General features: G+C 47.3%; 1 protein-coding gene across 2 annotated transcripts in view; it reads right to left on the reverse strand.

Annotated features, from left to right (window-relative positions):
• The window catches only part of LOC111929450 (extracellular matrix organizing protein FRAS1), a 106,783-nt gene that overhangs the window by 41,706 nt on the left and 49,093 nt on the right, over positions 1–15,984 (reverse strand). For both annotated transcript variants that reach the window (XM_086890741.1, XM_086890742.1), the window contains exons 14-21: positions 14,089–14,232; positions 12,661–12,801; positions 12,119–12,259; positions 11,142–11,315; positions 9,038–9,178; positions 7,684–7,827; positions 1,749–1,901; positions 43–189 (exon numbers count right to left, since the gene is read on the reverse strand). In XM_086890741.1, the coding sequence (XP_086746867.1) occupies positions 43–189; positions 1,749–1,901; positions 7,684–7,827; positions 9,038–9,178; positions 11,142–11,315; positions 12,119–12,259; positions 12,661–12,801; positions 14,089–14,232 (1,185 nt within the window). The remainder of the gene's footprint in view (positions 1–42; positions 190–1,748; positions 1,902–7,683; positions 7,828–9,037; positions 9,179–11,141; positions 11,316–12,118; positions 12,260–12,660; positions 12,802–14,088; positions 14,233–15,984) is intronic.

Here is a 15,984-nt window from a genome sequence, read left to right on the forward strand (position 1 = left end):
CACTGAGGAAAGGAGAGAGAGGGCTGGGGGAGAGGCACTCACGTCTGCAGGTCTGCCTGTCATCCCTGTAGTAGCCCAGGGAGCAGAGCGGAGCGCACGCGCCCGTGTGGGACAGAACCAGGCTGGCGTTGCAGGAGGAACAGGAGAAGGGACCCTCGCCGGTGCAGCTTTTACATGAAGGGTGGCACCCTGCAGGGACAGCAAAAAGCAGTGTTTCTGTTCAAGGAAAAGCAGGTCTCAGGGCAAGTTTCACAAGCTTCAGCAGAAACACTCTCAGAGACTGAGAGCAGGGATGGCCAGCACCAGAAGCTCCTGCCAAATCCTCAGTGGTGCCCAGTGCCTCCTGCCCAAGAAAGGATCCTCTCCTTTCTTTCTCTTTTTACCCTCTTCAAGCTTCCCTTCTTAAGAAAAACCCTTGCAGGATCTGGCCAGGACCTGTCTAAATTAAAAAGGGCAAGCACATACCTCCCTCTCATACTTTGTCCCAACTAGCTTCAGGTTAGATCCTCTTTGTCTATGCAGGAACCATCTACTGCTTTTCTGACAGTTCCACACTTCCCTGAAGATTCACATCCATCACTTCACAGCAGGAATTGCACTGATGGAGACCAGATTACCTCCATGCACCCTCTCCCCATCCCCCTCATGACTTTTCAGACTCATTTCTTAGTCTGACCGAAGAAATTTAAAATATCACAGTGGCTGAGGCCAATGTACCCTATTGCTTTCTCCTGAGAGGTTACATACAAAATTATTAGTCTGTTTTATTTCTTGACAGGCCTTTACCTAAAGATTGATGCCATCATTACACCTATCATGACAGCTGTGAAATTAATCATGAGTCAGAGTGGACAAAAAAATCAGAAGCAACCGCACTGGATTGCTGGGAATCTTAAAAGCCAGAACAGAATGTCTTATGAGTTTTGGCATAGTCTGAAAAATGCACAGCTCCTTTTAAATGAAACCTTTAAACCAAAGGGAAGATATGTTATCCCTAGGCTTACATTCCCAGGAAGGCAAAACCTCTCTCTCTCTCTCTCAGGGGCCTTTCCAATCAAGTGACAGAGTATGTTTCAAAGCTCTGAGATCTCATCTGTCAAAACCAGGTAAATAAACACACAGCTCCCGGCATCCTGGAGAGAAGCTTTGAAATATTACCCACCCTAAACTAGATTAGGAAATGCCACTTGCTGCAAAAGGAGCATCTACATTGTGCTGCATTTCTGCTCTTGGTTCCTTTCTCAGAAACTAAATACCCTTTGCTCAGCTTTGAGCTTTACCACATCTCTGTCAGCCACAGAACAAGAAAAGGAACCTGCTTCCTCTTCTAAGAGCCCAGGGAGTCTAAAGCAGCTCAGACAATGACTGGAATACCAAACCACATCAACAGCTAGAAGTGGAGGAGATGCAGGGACACGTTAGAAAATAAAACGCGCCGCTGGCGCTGCATCCATCGTGCCAGCCTAGAACGATGAATGGAATTGGCTTTCTGTTTTAGGAGCTGCTACAAGCCATCACCTTCTGGGCCATCACTGCAGCAAGACAAGCCTCAGTAACAGACCTTAGTTAGGGTGATATTCCACCTCAGGCTGCAAAATAACCTGAGGAACTCCTACCAGCGAGGAAAAAACCCCAAACCGCTCAAGTGCAGCGTCCTGCCGGCCGGACAGAGCTTCTCTACTAAACAGGAACCGCTTCATGGAACTTCTCACAAGGATCCAGGCAGTTCCTTGCAGGGCCCAACTCACTTTTGCAGGCTCCGCTCTGGGCGTAGTGTCCCGGAGGACAGTCGGGCAGGCAGCGATCCCCCAGGAGCAGGTGCCGCGCGTTCTGGCACTTGAGGCACACGCTGCCCGTGTCCCGCAGGTTGGCCACGCACTGCTGGCACAGGGGGTGGCAGTCTAGAGGGAACAGGGAACAAGAGGACACTGAGAACAGAGGGACAGCACAGAGCTTAGCTGAGAACTCCAGGTGGGCACTAGGGATTGAACTTTGAGAGCAAATCCTGCTACCTGCAACTGAGCAATCCTTTCCTCTTGCCTCTTCCTCCTCCTCATCTCGTGCTCTTACTGAGCACCACAGCATTTTCTTCTTCCTCTGCATCCCTCCTGCCCCATTCAAGCATCCTCTTTCTCACCCTTGAGTGAGCTTGGGAAGGCTTTGCACAAATCCAGCTCAAAGCCCTTTGCTTCCCAAAACCCTTCCCTGATTTTGAGTGCTTCTGCCTACAGGTCTCTCTTTAGCTCTGCTGGAGGCCTCAGGCACTCACCTCCCTCTGCTCCCACCATGGAAAAATGAGGAGCAGAACCTGTACAGCTGCATGACCTTCTCCTGTAGTTCCTGCTGTTTGCATTTTCCCACACTAACAAGACATCCATACCCTGAAACAGCCACAGCAGCCCTCAAAGCCAGGCCAAGAGCAGCATCAGAGTGCCTCAAAACCTTTTTCTTTTCCCATTTTCCCCTAGCAGGACACAAGCTTGTGTCTCCTGACCTCTGCCTGAACTTAGGTGCTTCAAAAGGTTTGACAACAAGCCTTTTGTGTGCACAAAGGTGCAGTGTAAGGCAACCTGGAAGCCAAATTAATCCTCATTATGGTAATTGAGAAAATGATAAAGGAAATGACGAGTGTCTTGAAAGATATGCAACAATGAGGCTTGATTTGAGTACCTGGCCTCTTGTCAGATTTCTGCTGCAGCTTCACCTTTCTGTCTTTTGTCTCTTATGACAGCACTACTACAGATTGTCAGGCAATCTAAATTTACAAGCTGAAGACAGGCTCACATTGGAGCCTGGAGGAATTCCGTGTCCGTAGCTGCAGGAGCGCGGCAGCGACCGGAGCCTCGCCCCAGCTCCTGATGTCTCCTGCACATCACACACAGGTGATTCTTCCCAAACACTGCTGCAAAAGCCCAGAAGCAGCTCAGGAACTGATCCAGTCCTGGCTGCAGGCAGGGATCCAGGCTTCTTAGAGAGCTGCCTCCTTCACCTCCTGCTTTCCCAGGGTATGGAATCCATCGAGTTTCTGCCCCGTGCTCTCAGCCTCGGAGAGCTGGGAAATTACCAGCCAGAGCTGGGGTAAAGGAGTGCAGGAAGAGACTCTGTGCTTCAGATAAAAGCAAAACAGCACACCAGGTCATGCTCCCCAACTCAGTGACCAAGCTCAGAACCTCCCCAAAGGGGTTCCAGCTCACGGGGGTTATCGCTCCGCAGCCTCCCTGGGCTGCAGGTGGGGTGACAAGTTTTATGCACTTATAACCAAGAAAAATAACGTAAACCAAATTAGATTTTGTACTTCCACGTTTATCTGGTAATATGTTGACTCTCCTTACTACTAAAATAATGCTCCTCCAGTTGAATCTCCTGCTGGAGCCACTTGTCTCTAATAAGGAGCTTTGGCAGGGTATAATGAGTAACAAATCTGGTCAAAAGGTTTCATAAATGGAGAAACAATCAGTACACGCAACAAAAAATCTAGAGTCTCCCAAACTAACATTTAAAAATCCAGGTATCTACAAAACTCTGTGCTGCTGCAGCAGAGTTTTCTCTTTACAAGCCTCTGTTTTTGCTCCTATTGAGTGGAAAGAGTTTCTTCAGTTACTGTTTTAGGATGAATCAGCCCCATCACTCTCCTGTTCCTTTGCAAGCCTGGAGATCAAAGCACAAACAACACCAAGCAAAAACCCGGGGCTGATGCTCATGGTGAATTTGAGGGACATTGGGGAGCGAGTGAGAGAGTGAGGGAAGAACTGAAGGGCTTTGTTTAGGGAGAGATGATTTCACTTCTTCACAGCAGGCTCCCTTTGAAGCGAGGACTAACAGAAGGGAGATGTTTTCCTTGTGCTTCTCACTAACACCCCACAGCCCAACTTGCTTCTGCCTTCTCCCTGTCAATCCTCCCTCCAGCTCTGCCAGCAGGCACTCTACATCCTGTGGGATTTGTGTTTTCTGGAGCCTTCACATCCCCCAGCTTGTTGCAGGTCACTGCAACACAAGTTAGTTAATTCCCTTAGAGCCATTCCAGTATGCAAACTGGATTCTATGGAAGTCTGTCACCACTTTGCTCGTAGCCCCAGTGCCTCCCTCCTCATCTTTCTGAGACTGCCTTTCCTCCCACTCTCCAAGCAAAAGGCTTTCCAGCTCTCCTTCCAGCTGGTTCTGATTTCCTCCTTCTTCACCTCTATGCAAAAATAACCCCTATCACTGACCTTCCTATAAAGCCACTTTCATTGTAAAGTAGAATGGAAACACTTACATGGATTTCCAGAGTTACTTGACTTGCACAGCCTCTTTAGCTTTCTCTTAGCAAATAAAGCAAGAAAACGGTGCCTTCCTATGTGGAAATTATCTGTTACAGATTGCTCTAAGACACAAGAGGCTGCTGAGGAGACAAAACCATCTCTGAAGTGTTTGTGAATGCTCACAAAGGAAACCAGTGGCATTTCTGCCTCTCTGCTCCACCATCTGCTAAGCAATCACCCACTCATATTGTTTAAACACATCACCTCTCTCAGGGGCTCTCCACAAAACTATTTCCTGATGTGAGTTTTGTGCTGTGCTGTAAGGTGAGACCTGAGGTTTACAACAGAGCATGACTTAAAATCAGCACTGAAAACACCACACACTTTGCAGCACCTCAAGGTGCAAGAAGTCTCTGGTCTTGAAGCAAATCCAGAAAGCAAGTCAGTGTGGTTGTTTAAAAGGCTATGCAACGTTTTTCTTGTCTCTCTTTTCCATGACCTGAAAGGGACTCTGTCACTCAAACAAGCAAAGTGAATTCTTGGTGAAGTGCAACCTCGTTTGCAGGGGTTTGTATCCTGTGTGAGAGCTTCCCTAGGCAGTGTGAGGTGGGAGATCCAGCTGGATGGTGCCTGGCACAAAGGAGCCCAAACCAAAGCAGGGAAAGGATTTTTCCTCCTCTGGCAGCTCAGCTGCTGGTTCTGTAGGAGGCTGCACGCCAGTGAGTAAGCGGAGCTAAGCCCCTCTTGCTCTGCTCAGCTCTCTGTGATGATATCAGTGTCTCTCTAAAAGGACAGCAACAGCTCATTAATTTTACAAGGAACTGAGTATATTTCTTGTTGTCAGAGTGTCCCCTCTGGAATTTTAAGAGCAAGGCAGCAAAGCTTGTTACAGGCCCCCTCCTGAGCGAGCTCTTCTGGTTTAGCTTTGAACGATTTCCCAACTGCACACAGCCTAAGAAAGCGAGGGCCTGCAGAACACGCGGACTGGGAGCTCCCTTGCAGCTGGAAGATGCAGCTGGAGTTAAGACCAGGGTGGGAGGGATTCTGTACCAGTTGGTGTTCACAGTTTTCTTCCACACCAGTCCCTCTGCATTTGTCTAATTGCCTTTCCACGCAGTCAGGAAAAGATCAACAGGGAAGCTTCCAGATCTCCAGGGAAACTGCAAATCAGAAAAGCGAGGGCAGGGCTTTATGAGCAGGACTTTTAGCAGTGGTTGGGATTTTCAGACTGGTGACTGCAAAGTTTCCTCAAGCTGCAGTTGAGTTGGATGAGAGGGAGAGGGAAATCATGGAGTGTTTTCAAACTGGGAAAACAAAACCCACAGAAGCTGTGAGATCCAGCAGGGGATGGATCAAGTCTCAAGCACATTGCTGTACACACACTCGGGCTATTCAATAAAATTAATCAATTGAGCACTCTCAGGGAAGAACTGGCACAAATTCTGCGTGCCCAAAGCAGAGCTCAGGGACTCATTGATTTTTTGGAATTTGGGGACATTTTGTCTTGCTTCTGATTAAACGTGAAATGCTTATTTGATTAACTGCTGAAAACAAGACCCTGGTTTTTTTTTCCTATTAACAAGGCAAATGTTCCAATCCTCATTCAGGTACCATGCACAGTAACAGCATTAATTCCCAGGCAATGGTTTGGAGTGACAGCTGGCTTTCTCCAGCCTCTGTGAAAGATTTTCCCCTCCAGGTCCATAAAGTGTGGCAGGTGACTATAATGCACAGCAGGCCCTATAAGCCATAACACAATTCTGCCTGGAGGGTCGGGAATTGAAGATAAATGGGAAGATAATTGTAAAAATATATTGCTTTGGGAGGCAAAGGAAAAAGCTTTGTTAGATTCTGATGCAAATCATATCTTACGAGCGTGTCAGGAGTTTTTATGTCCTCTTTTATGGGACAGCTGCTCTTTAACTGATAATTAATAACTTGCAAGGGCAAATTCAGCGTTTCAATCAGTGTTGAATGAGAAGAAGGAGTGAAACTTAACAACCTGGACGTGGAGCTCTTGATCTCTAGGAGAACTGGCGACAAACATCCTGTGCTTAAACTCCAGACATAAATTTAGCACAAACACACTTCAGGCTGCCAAGCCGGGGCCAAAGCGCAGCTTTGTTTGTGGAGGCAAAAAAAAACACCTCAGTTATGCTCCTCTGCAAGGGTTCTCACAGCTTCAGTGAGACAAAGAAACACCTGGACACTGAAGGTTCCTATGCCACGAGGAATTCCCTCCACCCTGCCTGAGGGAACCCACTGCTTCCAGCTTCCAGCACTGTGACATCTCCCTGATGGCCGGGATTTGGGAGTTTTGGTGTCCATGACACCAAGCAAAGGGATAACTGAAGCAGCAGAATGAACCTTCCTCAGAAAGAGTCTCTGACTGATGACAAATGGTACCAAGGTTTTCCCCAACTAAATTTACAGGGGAAGGCCATTTTTCCACGGGATTTCTTTCATAGGAAGCGTAGTGCAAATTAATGGGGAAATAAAGAATTATTGGAAGAAATAAAGTGCATAGAGCTCTGAGATGTGACAGGACATTAGTAAGTACATCACTGTATGCCCTGAAATTGTACAGGACAGATCCACCTCTTTACACTGAGAAGCTGAATTATTTCCAGGTTGTAGTTACCTGACTGTATCAAACATCTCCATTCCCCAACCTGAATTCCTAAGGAGCTGTACAGTACTTTTAGGGTACTTTCCTACTCCTCACACACTTCCTTTCCCCGCTCTTTTTGTCTCTGCAGACAAAACAATCGCTGCTGTTTAAAAGGAAGATGAAGAAATGGTTCACAGAATTAAGCTGTGGAGAGCAAAGAAACAAGTCTTTCACAAAAAAACATCCAGGACATAGATGTAAGCAAAAAGAAGGCTCAGTGAAGGGAAATCATATTAAGCTGAGAACAATAGCCTTTCAATGGATATATTTATTACTTCTAATGCATTTTTTCCCTTTTCTTAGGATTCCTTATCTCATTTGGAACTGTTCAGCCTGGATTAAGCCTCACACACCGTAGCTTTTTTTGATAAAGGCAAAAAAAATGGCTTGATAAAGCTCAGAAATTGTTGGAGCAGTTCCCAGGATAGGTTTATACGTGTCTGTGTGACGGATTAAAAGCGATTTTTCTTTTTAAACAGATAAACGCAATCAGTGGTTTCAGATGATGGTTTTAAGTGCAGGCACTGAGCACCCACACAGCATAACCCCTATCCAGAAATCCTATTACCTCCCAAAAATGCACACGGCAACGCTTGCTGCGCCAGCTTTTCTTTAGGGCCCCATAAAGTGCTTCTCTGGATCACAAACTTTAACTTAACTCCTTTCCCTGAAGGTCTGAGCAGGACCTAAGCAGCTTTCCTGGCAGTGTGAAGCAGCAGTCTCATGGCACAGACTAATGGCTCATCCCCCACAGCAGCTCCCCTTACTCACCCACACAATACCCCACCAGGTTGAGGTACTGCTCCTCCTTGCAGCTTGTCCTGCACTTCCCACGATCCAGAGTGGCATGGGGGTGGCAGGTGGAGCATTCCCAATCAGAGGGGCCATGGCATGTCTTGCAGGATGGATGACAGGCTGAGGAAGAGAATCAACACTCCTGGTCATGCTCCTGATGCACCCTCTCCTCTCCCTTCCCAAAACACCAGCTCCCACCATCATTTATATTCCTACAAAACACAGGCATAAAATGATCTGATGGCACCAGGGGACTGCAGGGTTGTGGTTTGGAAGGCTCTCACATCCTCATTTTGAATAAACAAGATGAGGAATGGCTTGCCAATTTAAGAAATGTGATTTGTTCCCCACATTAATCAAGGTATAGATCTAGGCACAAAATAAAAGAGAGAGGGAGAGACTGGCCCTGTTATTCCTCCCTCCTGCATATGCTTGTGCATATAAAAAACCAGAGTGGGATGCACAGGGGAGATAAATTAAACTTCTCTTGGGACTGATATGCATGAGAGGAAAACCGAGGAAGGATTTCTCCACCGAGCCCTCCCAAACTGTAACCTCTAAAGCAGGAATGCCCAGCCAGCTCATTAGCCATTTTCTGTCTGCTAAAGGCTCAACAAAGACATGGCAGAGAAAGTGGCTCAAGAGCACTCAAAAAATATTTCATGGACTGCTTTTGTATCCTTCCAGCTTGAAGGACAGATGTCAGATCTCCGTGCTACAGATCTGAGGGAGATAAAAATACTACGGCTAACAGTCAGTAAAAAATTCTTAAAAACTACTCTCAAAGCTCTTTATGAATAAAAGGACACAGCTTGCAAGAAGCCACTTTCCTGACACTGAAATTTTGTTTCTAAGACATTTTTATGAGCCTGAAACCAGGTAAAGCAGCACTCAGCAGTTACCTCAGCTCTAAGGTGGCAGTGCACACCTCAGAACTGATGAATCTTTACAATGGCCTGCCAAAGAAATCTATTTATAGAGTTGTTCCTTGGCTGAAAACGTTGAATAAATGAGCAACGGATTTTAGAAAAGGTTCTTCTCTCTAAATTTGAGGCTTAGCCTAATAAAAGCATTCTATTTATTGGTGTTGTCCATTAAAGAGGTTTTTTTCCACAGCACACAAGCTAGGAACATCATCCTGGAATCAAGCACCAAACATCTTCAGGGAAACAGTCCCGAGGAGCAAAACTGAGTATAATTTATGATTCCAAGTGTACATCTCTCTCCCATTAGGAGATTCCATTCCCTGAAATTGGACTACCCTATTCTCCCCTGAAAACACTTCAACAGCTTCATAAAAAGCAGCAGGGCAGGCTGCAGGGGCACTCACAGGAGCAGCGATCCCCGTGGCTGAACATTCCCTGGGGACACGTGGGGAGGCACCTTCCCTCCAGCAGCACGGCAGGAGCCGGGCAAGCCGTGCAGTCCTGGGAAGAATTCCCCACACAGCTTGCACAGGAGGGGTGGCACTCTGCAGGGAAGGGGATAAAAAAACAAGAACACACAGAAAGCCTCAATTAATTCTGGCTCGTTTCGCTTCTTACTGCCTCAAAATATGGCCAGATTGCTTTCTTCCCAAGGATGACAGGAAGGGATTTTTTTTCCTTTACAGAATTCTCTGCTTGTAAGAGGCAGAAAGGAGTACAAAGTGGAGCACAGTTCCTGAAGATAAGGAGCAAGCAGAGGCAGCTGCATATTTAATATTTCTTTGCACCCACACAGTTCATTACTGAAATGCAAAGCTGGGCTGCCCAACACCGTGTGATGCTGTTGTCCTCCCCAGAAGAGCTCTGGGGTTCTGCAAACTCACCAGCTGCTGGAACCACCTTCTGTTATCACCCTGCAGTTACTCCAGGCAGGTTCTCCTGTCACTGCACAGTTACCATCAGCCATTCTGGAGCAAATATCCACAGAGGTGGACTGGCCACCTGAAGCTCATCACAAGGATGATCCAGCAAGAAGGAAGAGCGCAGTTAAAAACTGCACTTCTTTCCTGGCACTCACTCTTAAGCAAACCATCTCCAACTAAGCCATCTGATTAAAGAAATACATCAACTCACTAGCTAAAAACATCATGTTTATCAGAGCAGTGGCTGGAGGCCACAGGTTGCACCGTGTGGGTTGAACACAGACATCTGGACTGTGGGGAGACAAGACACAGGGCTGGAGAGAAGACATTAAATGAAATAAAATAATTTATACAACTACACTTAGCTGGCTACAAGGGAGATCTTTAAGGTCCCTCCCAACCCAGGCCATTCTATGATTCTACAAAACCAGCATTCTGCCCTACATATGAACATGTTTCTGTTCTGCACAACGTTGTGGGTTTGCTTTTTCCAAAAGGTTGAACCTCCAAACCTTGCATGAGTATTTTATAGTGAGAGCTCAGAGCTTGACATCTTGAGCTCTCACCCCTTTTTACAATAAATCAACCTCCCACTCTAATGCCACCCCTGACACAGCAGAGCCGATAACACAAGGGCTGTGCTGGGATTCTTGCCCCATGAGATAACTCAGTGCTGTCACTGAGCTCTGCTCAGGCCTGGTCACCCACCTGAGGCAGGGATATATGGATTTCCTCACACAGTTTCTACCCCATGACCTGGATTCAGTCAGGAAAACCCATTACCTGCCAAGGAACAGCGACTGCACGGATTGTACACTACACTAATGCCTTCAGGAATCAGGTCAAAGCACTGGAATGAGCTTGTATTCATTCCAATGAGCTGAGACAAAGCCATAAAATAACTGGATTAAATAACTGGATTTTAAAAGATTTTTTTACTTTTAAAAGATTTTTTTTTTCCAAGTGGAAGAAATAGGCACCAGTCGTGCTGTTACTATTGTTATTACTACTACTTTACTTGAGTCACTGTCTCTCTGACTGGTGGGAAACCACACATATCCCCAGTGCACACCACATGAGCCACTTTTCCAAACTCTAGCTTTCATGGAAATGCTAGCTGGTATTTCAGGAGCAGGGATGGCAGGTGTGCTGCAGGGCATGTAGCAGAAGAGCTTCCTCAAAAGAAAAGACTGCTGTGGGATGTCTTGACCTGCTCCAAGGGCTAAGAAGGAGAAAGCTCAGTCTTTTCTGAAAAGGCTTTAAGGATTGATCCTGCTTCAAAGTAAGTCGGTGCTAAAAATCACGTACTCAGCTTCAATGGAAAGGAGGCTACGCTGAGCTGAGCTGCGCAGGCTTGAACAGAGGCACTTAAAAAGAAAGTACCTGGGCCTTTTAGTCACAAGTCTTATCTAGATTACATTTTCCCTCAAAAGTACTAGGATTTGCCATTTTGAAAGTTACAGAGCTGAAACACTCATGGCAGTCACGAGGCAAGCAGAGGGCTCTCAGCATGTACGAATCAAACACGGTACAAGCTCCCCCCCAAACACCCACGCTCCAGGGCTTTGAACAGCTCTCCTCTCACCTCTGCAGACTCCTGTGCTATCCACATGGAACTGGGATGGGCAGAGGGGGAGGCAAAGGCCATGGAGAGCTCCTTCCCCGGGCAGGTGAGGCTGCAGGACGTCCTCAGGCGCCTGGCACCGCAGGCAGCGCGCGGCCCCCGGGCCAGCACAGGAGCGGCAGGACGGGTGGCAACCTGGGCACAGGGGGAGAGAGCCATCAGAGCCACAGCTCTGCCAGTGAGAAGGATGAGGGACAGCTTTCCCAAGGCCCAACAGCATCTGGTCCTGGTTGCTACAACAGAACAGGGATTTTAGAAAAGTACTTTGACATCATTCCCCTCGCCCCCAAGGAACGGCGCTTTTTCCCGAGTAAAGCTGATGAACAAATAAGAAACCGCAGCCCTGTGCCACAGGCAGCCAATTCTCCTTTAACTTGTGGAACTGCAACAGTGAGCTCCATCTCACTAGGAGGGACAGCAAGGAATGCCAGTGAGAAGGGCTCACACGAAGCAGAAATTCACCTTCCCTATTTTTGCTTTTCCCACTACTGCAAAGATGACCTCAGTCTTTGCAAATCTACCAGATGTATGTGGAGCTTCATACCACGAATATGTGGAGTTTCATACTAAGAAGATGGGGAATTTCATACCAGGTAGATGTGGAATTTCATACCAGGTAGATGTGGAATTTCATACCAGGTAGATGTGGAATTTTATCCACCTCTTAACTTGTGTTGAGGTAAAAACCTGGAAGCGATGAACATTTATTTCAGCAGTGTGCACAGAGAAGAAGGAAAAAGCCCAAAAAAGTCCCTGAAATCACTAAATCCTGGAGGTGTGAAAGCAGAAATTAGGTGGGAAAACCTGCTTTTTCTCAAAGCAGAAAACAATCAGCAGGAAAGGCAGGAATTAAGCACTGACTGCTTCAGCATCAGAGAAAGGAAAAACAAAACCTGGTTTACAGCAGATGGGGAACTTATTCCAGGTACAGAGCTCACCCTTGCAGATGTTGTGATCCTGGTAAAATCCCTCTCCACAGCTCTCCAGGCACTGGCCCTGGCGCAATGCCAGAGGGAAGGAACAGGAGGTGCAGTGAGTGGCCAGAGGTCCCTCGCACGTGGAGCATGAAGCGTGACAAGCTGATAAAGAAACAGAGCACACAGAGCTGCAACATCCCATTTTTACTCCTTGAGAGTGGTGTTGCTGACTACAGCCTTCTCCAGCTGTAGAAAACTCCCAGCTGGAATGAGACTCAGCTAAGTGAACTAGTGAGAGCAGAAGTGCCCATGTATTGGTAAGTACTAACAGTAATAACTCTCGCTCGCACGATGTTCTGAATGTTTCGCAAGGAAAAGAGGTTATTGAAACAATCCATCACAAGTGAACCCAAGGAAAACAAACAAAAAAAAAATAAAATTCCCTGTCCCCACTCCCATTTCTCTGTTCTTAAAATTCCCTCCCCACATTTATGGAAGAGCAGACAATGCAAGGAGAGTGCCTTGAGAGCCTTGGAAAGGGTCATGCAAAATCCAGCTCTTACCTCCGCATCTCCCACTGGCACTCGGGAAATGCCCGTCTGGGCACCGAGGGATGCACTTCCCCTCGTGTAACAGCTTCCCTGCAGCACAGCTCACACACCTGGCTGCCTCTGCAGAGCACCTCTCACAGAACTGGCCACAAGCTGCCAGGAGAACAGCTCATTAATGACATGCACTCAGTTAGGGAACAACAGCAGAGCCATCAACCTCTCCCCACCTATGGAAACCACCCTATAAATCTTTACATGGCAGTGCACAGCAAGCAGCAGTTACCAGACTGCTCAGGAAGGAGTGGGGGAAAGATGATTTCAACAAATGGTAATTTCCCCCCTCCCCCTTTTCTTCAAAGTGGGAAAATGCAGCTAAGATCAAACGTGATAATTTTTCTTATCAGTTCCTGTGGTCTATATTATCCCAGGCAATCAGCTCTGAACTGACCTCTTGTCCAAGAGCACCATGGAACTCTGGCTTCCCTAAGGCAATATGCTGCTGGATATTTTTAAGAGTCAAGCATTTTACTTAACCAATTTCTGTCTCTTTTCACTAGAAAGCACAAAGCAGATCTCCAGCTGGGTATCAAAATGCATGGATTGTGGTAGAAGGTGAAAGGTCTGAACCTCAGAGGTTTCAAGGAGCAGCTATGGGGTTTCGAGAAACCACTGGCAATAAAAACCAAACCTAAGTTAAATTTCCTTTTCAGCCATAAGATTTCAAGCCTGCACACTTAAAACATAGGCGAGTAAAACTACCTGGTACAGACATGGACCAAAATGAAGAGGAACACCTGGTCATCCAGAATAAGCACAAATAGCAATCCTTTTGCCACCATGTTCCAGCTTTTAAACTCTCTCTAGCAAACTGTGACCCAGACACACCTGTGTGAGCCACACACCTGAAGCCCAACAAGCCCTGACTGACCATGCACAGTCCCCTGAAACAGCTGGAATGCATGTGACAAATGTGAGATTCCTTGAGATTTTTTTTCTCACCCCCCTTCAGGATCTGTTTGACTTAGGTCTTTTAATTCCCTCTAGCCACCTCTTCTCCCTTTCTCCCAGCAAACCTTCCCAGCTCCCAAGGCACATCTGCTGTGCAGGTATTAGTTACTGTGATGCTGAATTATAATTAAATTTACAGAAACCTGCCGGCAAAAGCCATTTTTCTTTCCGCAGACAAATGGATTTGTCAAGCCCTCAGAAACAACTCGGGTTCTCAAGCCGTTCGGCGAGGAAAAACCCCTTAAACCTTGCAGCATCTGATTAGTGTTAATGAATTTAATAATCTCACAAACAAACAGCAGCTTCCCTCATCCTGCAGGAAGGCACGAGGTGCAGCTGGCTTGTCAGACCCGAATAAAGTCACAGCTGCTGCGCGGCTAAATGAAATATTGATTCCCGCTCGTGCAGAGCATTTCTCTCCCAGCTATTTACCAGTGCAGATGCCATCCTTTGGGTAGAAGCCCTGGCCACAGCTGGGCAGGCAGAGCCCCGCTTGGAGCACGTGTGATGGGTCTTTGCAGGACAGGCAGTGGTTCTCTGCAGCTCCCCAGCACGAGGAGCAGGATTCGTGACAGGCTGCAGGGGAGACAAGTGTAGGATTAGCAAATAACCCGCTTCCAGCCAGCTCCTTACAACAAAGAGCCTGCACCGCTTCACTTCTTCACAGCTTTGCTCAGGCTTGCACTGCTCCAGAAGATGAAAAAATAACAAACACAACCCACTGCCGCTCTTAGGTTAGAACCTTTCATCCAAGCCATCCCGGCAGGACGACTTCCAGCTGCATTTTGCACGTGGAATGTGACAGCAGCACAGATCAGAGCAGCTGTTATCAGCCCAGGAAGAGTGTTGGGAACACTGTAAAGTGCCCGGTGCCAGGGGCTGCAGAAGCACAAAGGGAAATAGGAATAGATCCCGTCTCAGATCTTGGGGGTGACTGCTGACAGTAACCCAGCTCCGGGCACACACACAGAGCTGCGCTGCGGGGCTGAACTCAACGTTTGGCAAAATGAGAAACAAGCCAGCCTGCTTCCAGGAACAACTCCTCCTGTCCTTCCATGTGCAGAAGGAACTGACTTATCAGGAGTCCTCACATGCTCAGCCTGAGTAATTCCTGGGGAAAATAAGGGACACAGACTCCTATCATATCCTGTGCTCCCAGTGTTGCAGGAACGGTGCAAATTACAGTTCTTTTAGCTGTTAAGTTCGGTTTGGGTTTGGTTTTTTTCTTAATTACACCCAAATATGTTCCAAAGATGTTCTTCAATTCATTATTTCACAATCAGGCAGGTACATGCTTGTGCTCCCAGTCTGTGGCAGGTGGGGGAAAGGAAACTTCTCGATGTTTGCCCTGCAAACACGTCCGAAGTTGCAGCCATCCAAGAAAAATCTCATCTGTGAGTAGCATCAGTGCAAGGCAGAAACCAGCAGCAGCTCATCCACAGAGCTAAGAGCACATTAGACACAGAGGGGCATAACACCCCATCCCAGGGGATTTCACTGTTGCCCAAGGCAGGGAAGTGCTATCAGCTCCATCTCACACGGAGGGAACTGGAACACCCGGGTTAGAACAGGGAGTGTTCAGGGGACAAGACATAGGACAATTTGAGCTCATGCCCAGCACGTGGTCCTTTGGCATTCTGGATGCTTCTCCACACTTCCACCCTGGTTTATTTTCCATTTTCTTGTCTTGATTAGATATTTGCTCCTCACCCTCCTGCATCGTCTTTCCCTCCACCTCATTCCTGATCTTTCCAGAAGGCTGCGGCTCTTCTGGTTCCTGAACACTCCAGTGTGAGGGGTGTTTCAAAAGGACCCTGGGCATCCTGTACTGGATAGGATTTTCCCCTCACAATCCCTCACATCCCATCCCAAGGCAGAGCATGTGCAGAGTTTCCTGCTCCAGTCAATCATCTCCCGTGCTGATAAAAAACCCTGCATCTCACTCCAGCTTGGATGATTCTCAGGGCACGTCTACACTCCAAAGTTAACTGCAGAGTATGAGTTCATGCTGTAAATTCCTAAGCAGTGGAATGTCCTCACTTCACCTTCCAGACCTGCCTATTCTGCTCCTCTCTGAGCCCAGTCGAACTTTCACCATGTATTTGAAAGAGTGGGTGCCAGGACTCAGATCCCTTAATTGCAGACTTCCCACTGCATGGCTGGGACCCCTGCCTGTTAACCTGCCTCAGTATGTCAGCACTTCTCAACATTCCCAGCCATTTGAAAAGCTCTCAATTCCTCCCTAGAGGCGCTGCTCCTTTCCAAGAGACACTTTTCCCTGCTGGCAGCCTGTTTTTAAACAGTTACCAGTTGGCTCTTGCTGGCCCT

Source organism: Cyanistes caeruleus, chromosome 5 (genome assembly GCF_971803275.1).
Source record: "Cyanistes caeruleus chromosome 5, bCyaCae1.hap1.1, whole genome shotgun sequence".
In the NCBI taxonomy this organism is placed as follows: Eukaryota; Metazoa; Chordata; class Aves; order Passeriformes; family Paridae; genus Cyanistes; species Cyanistes caeruleus.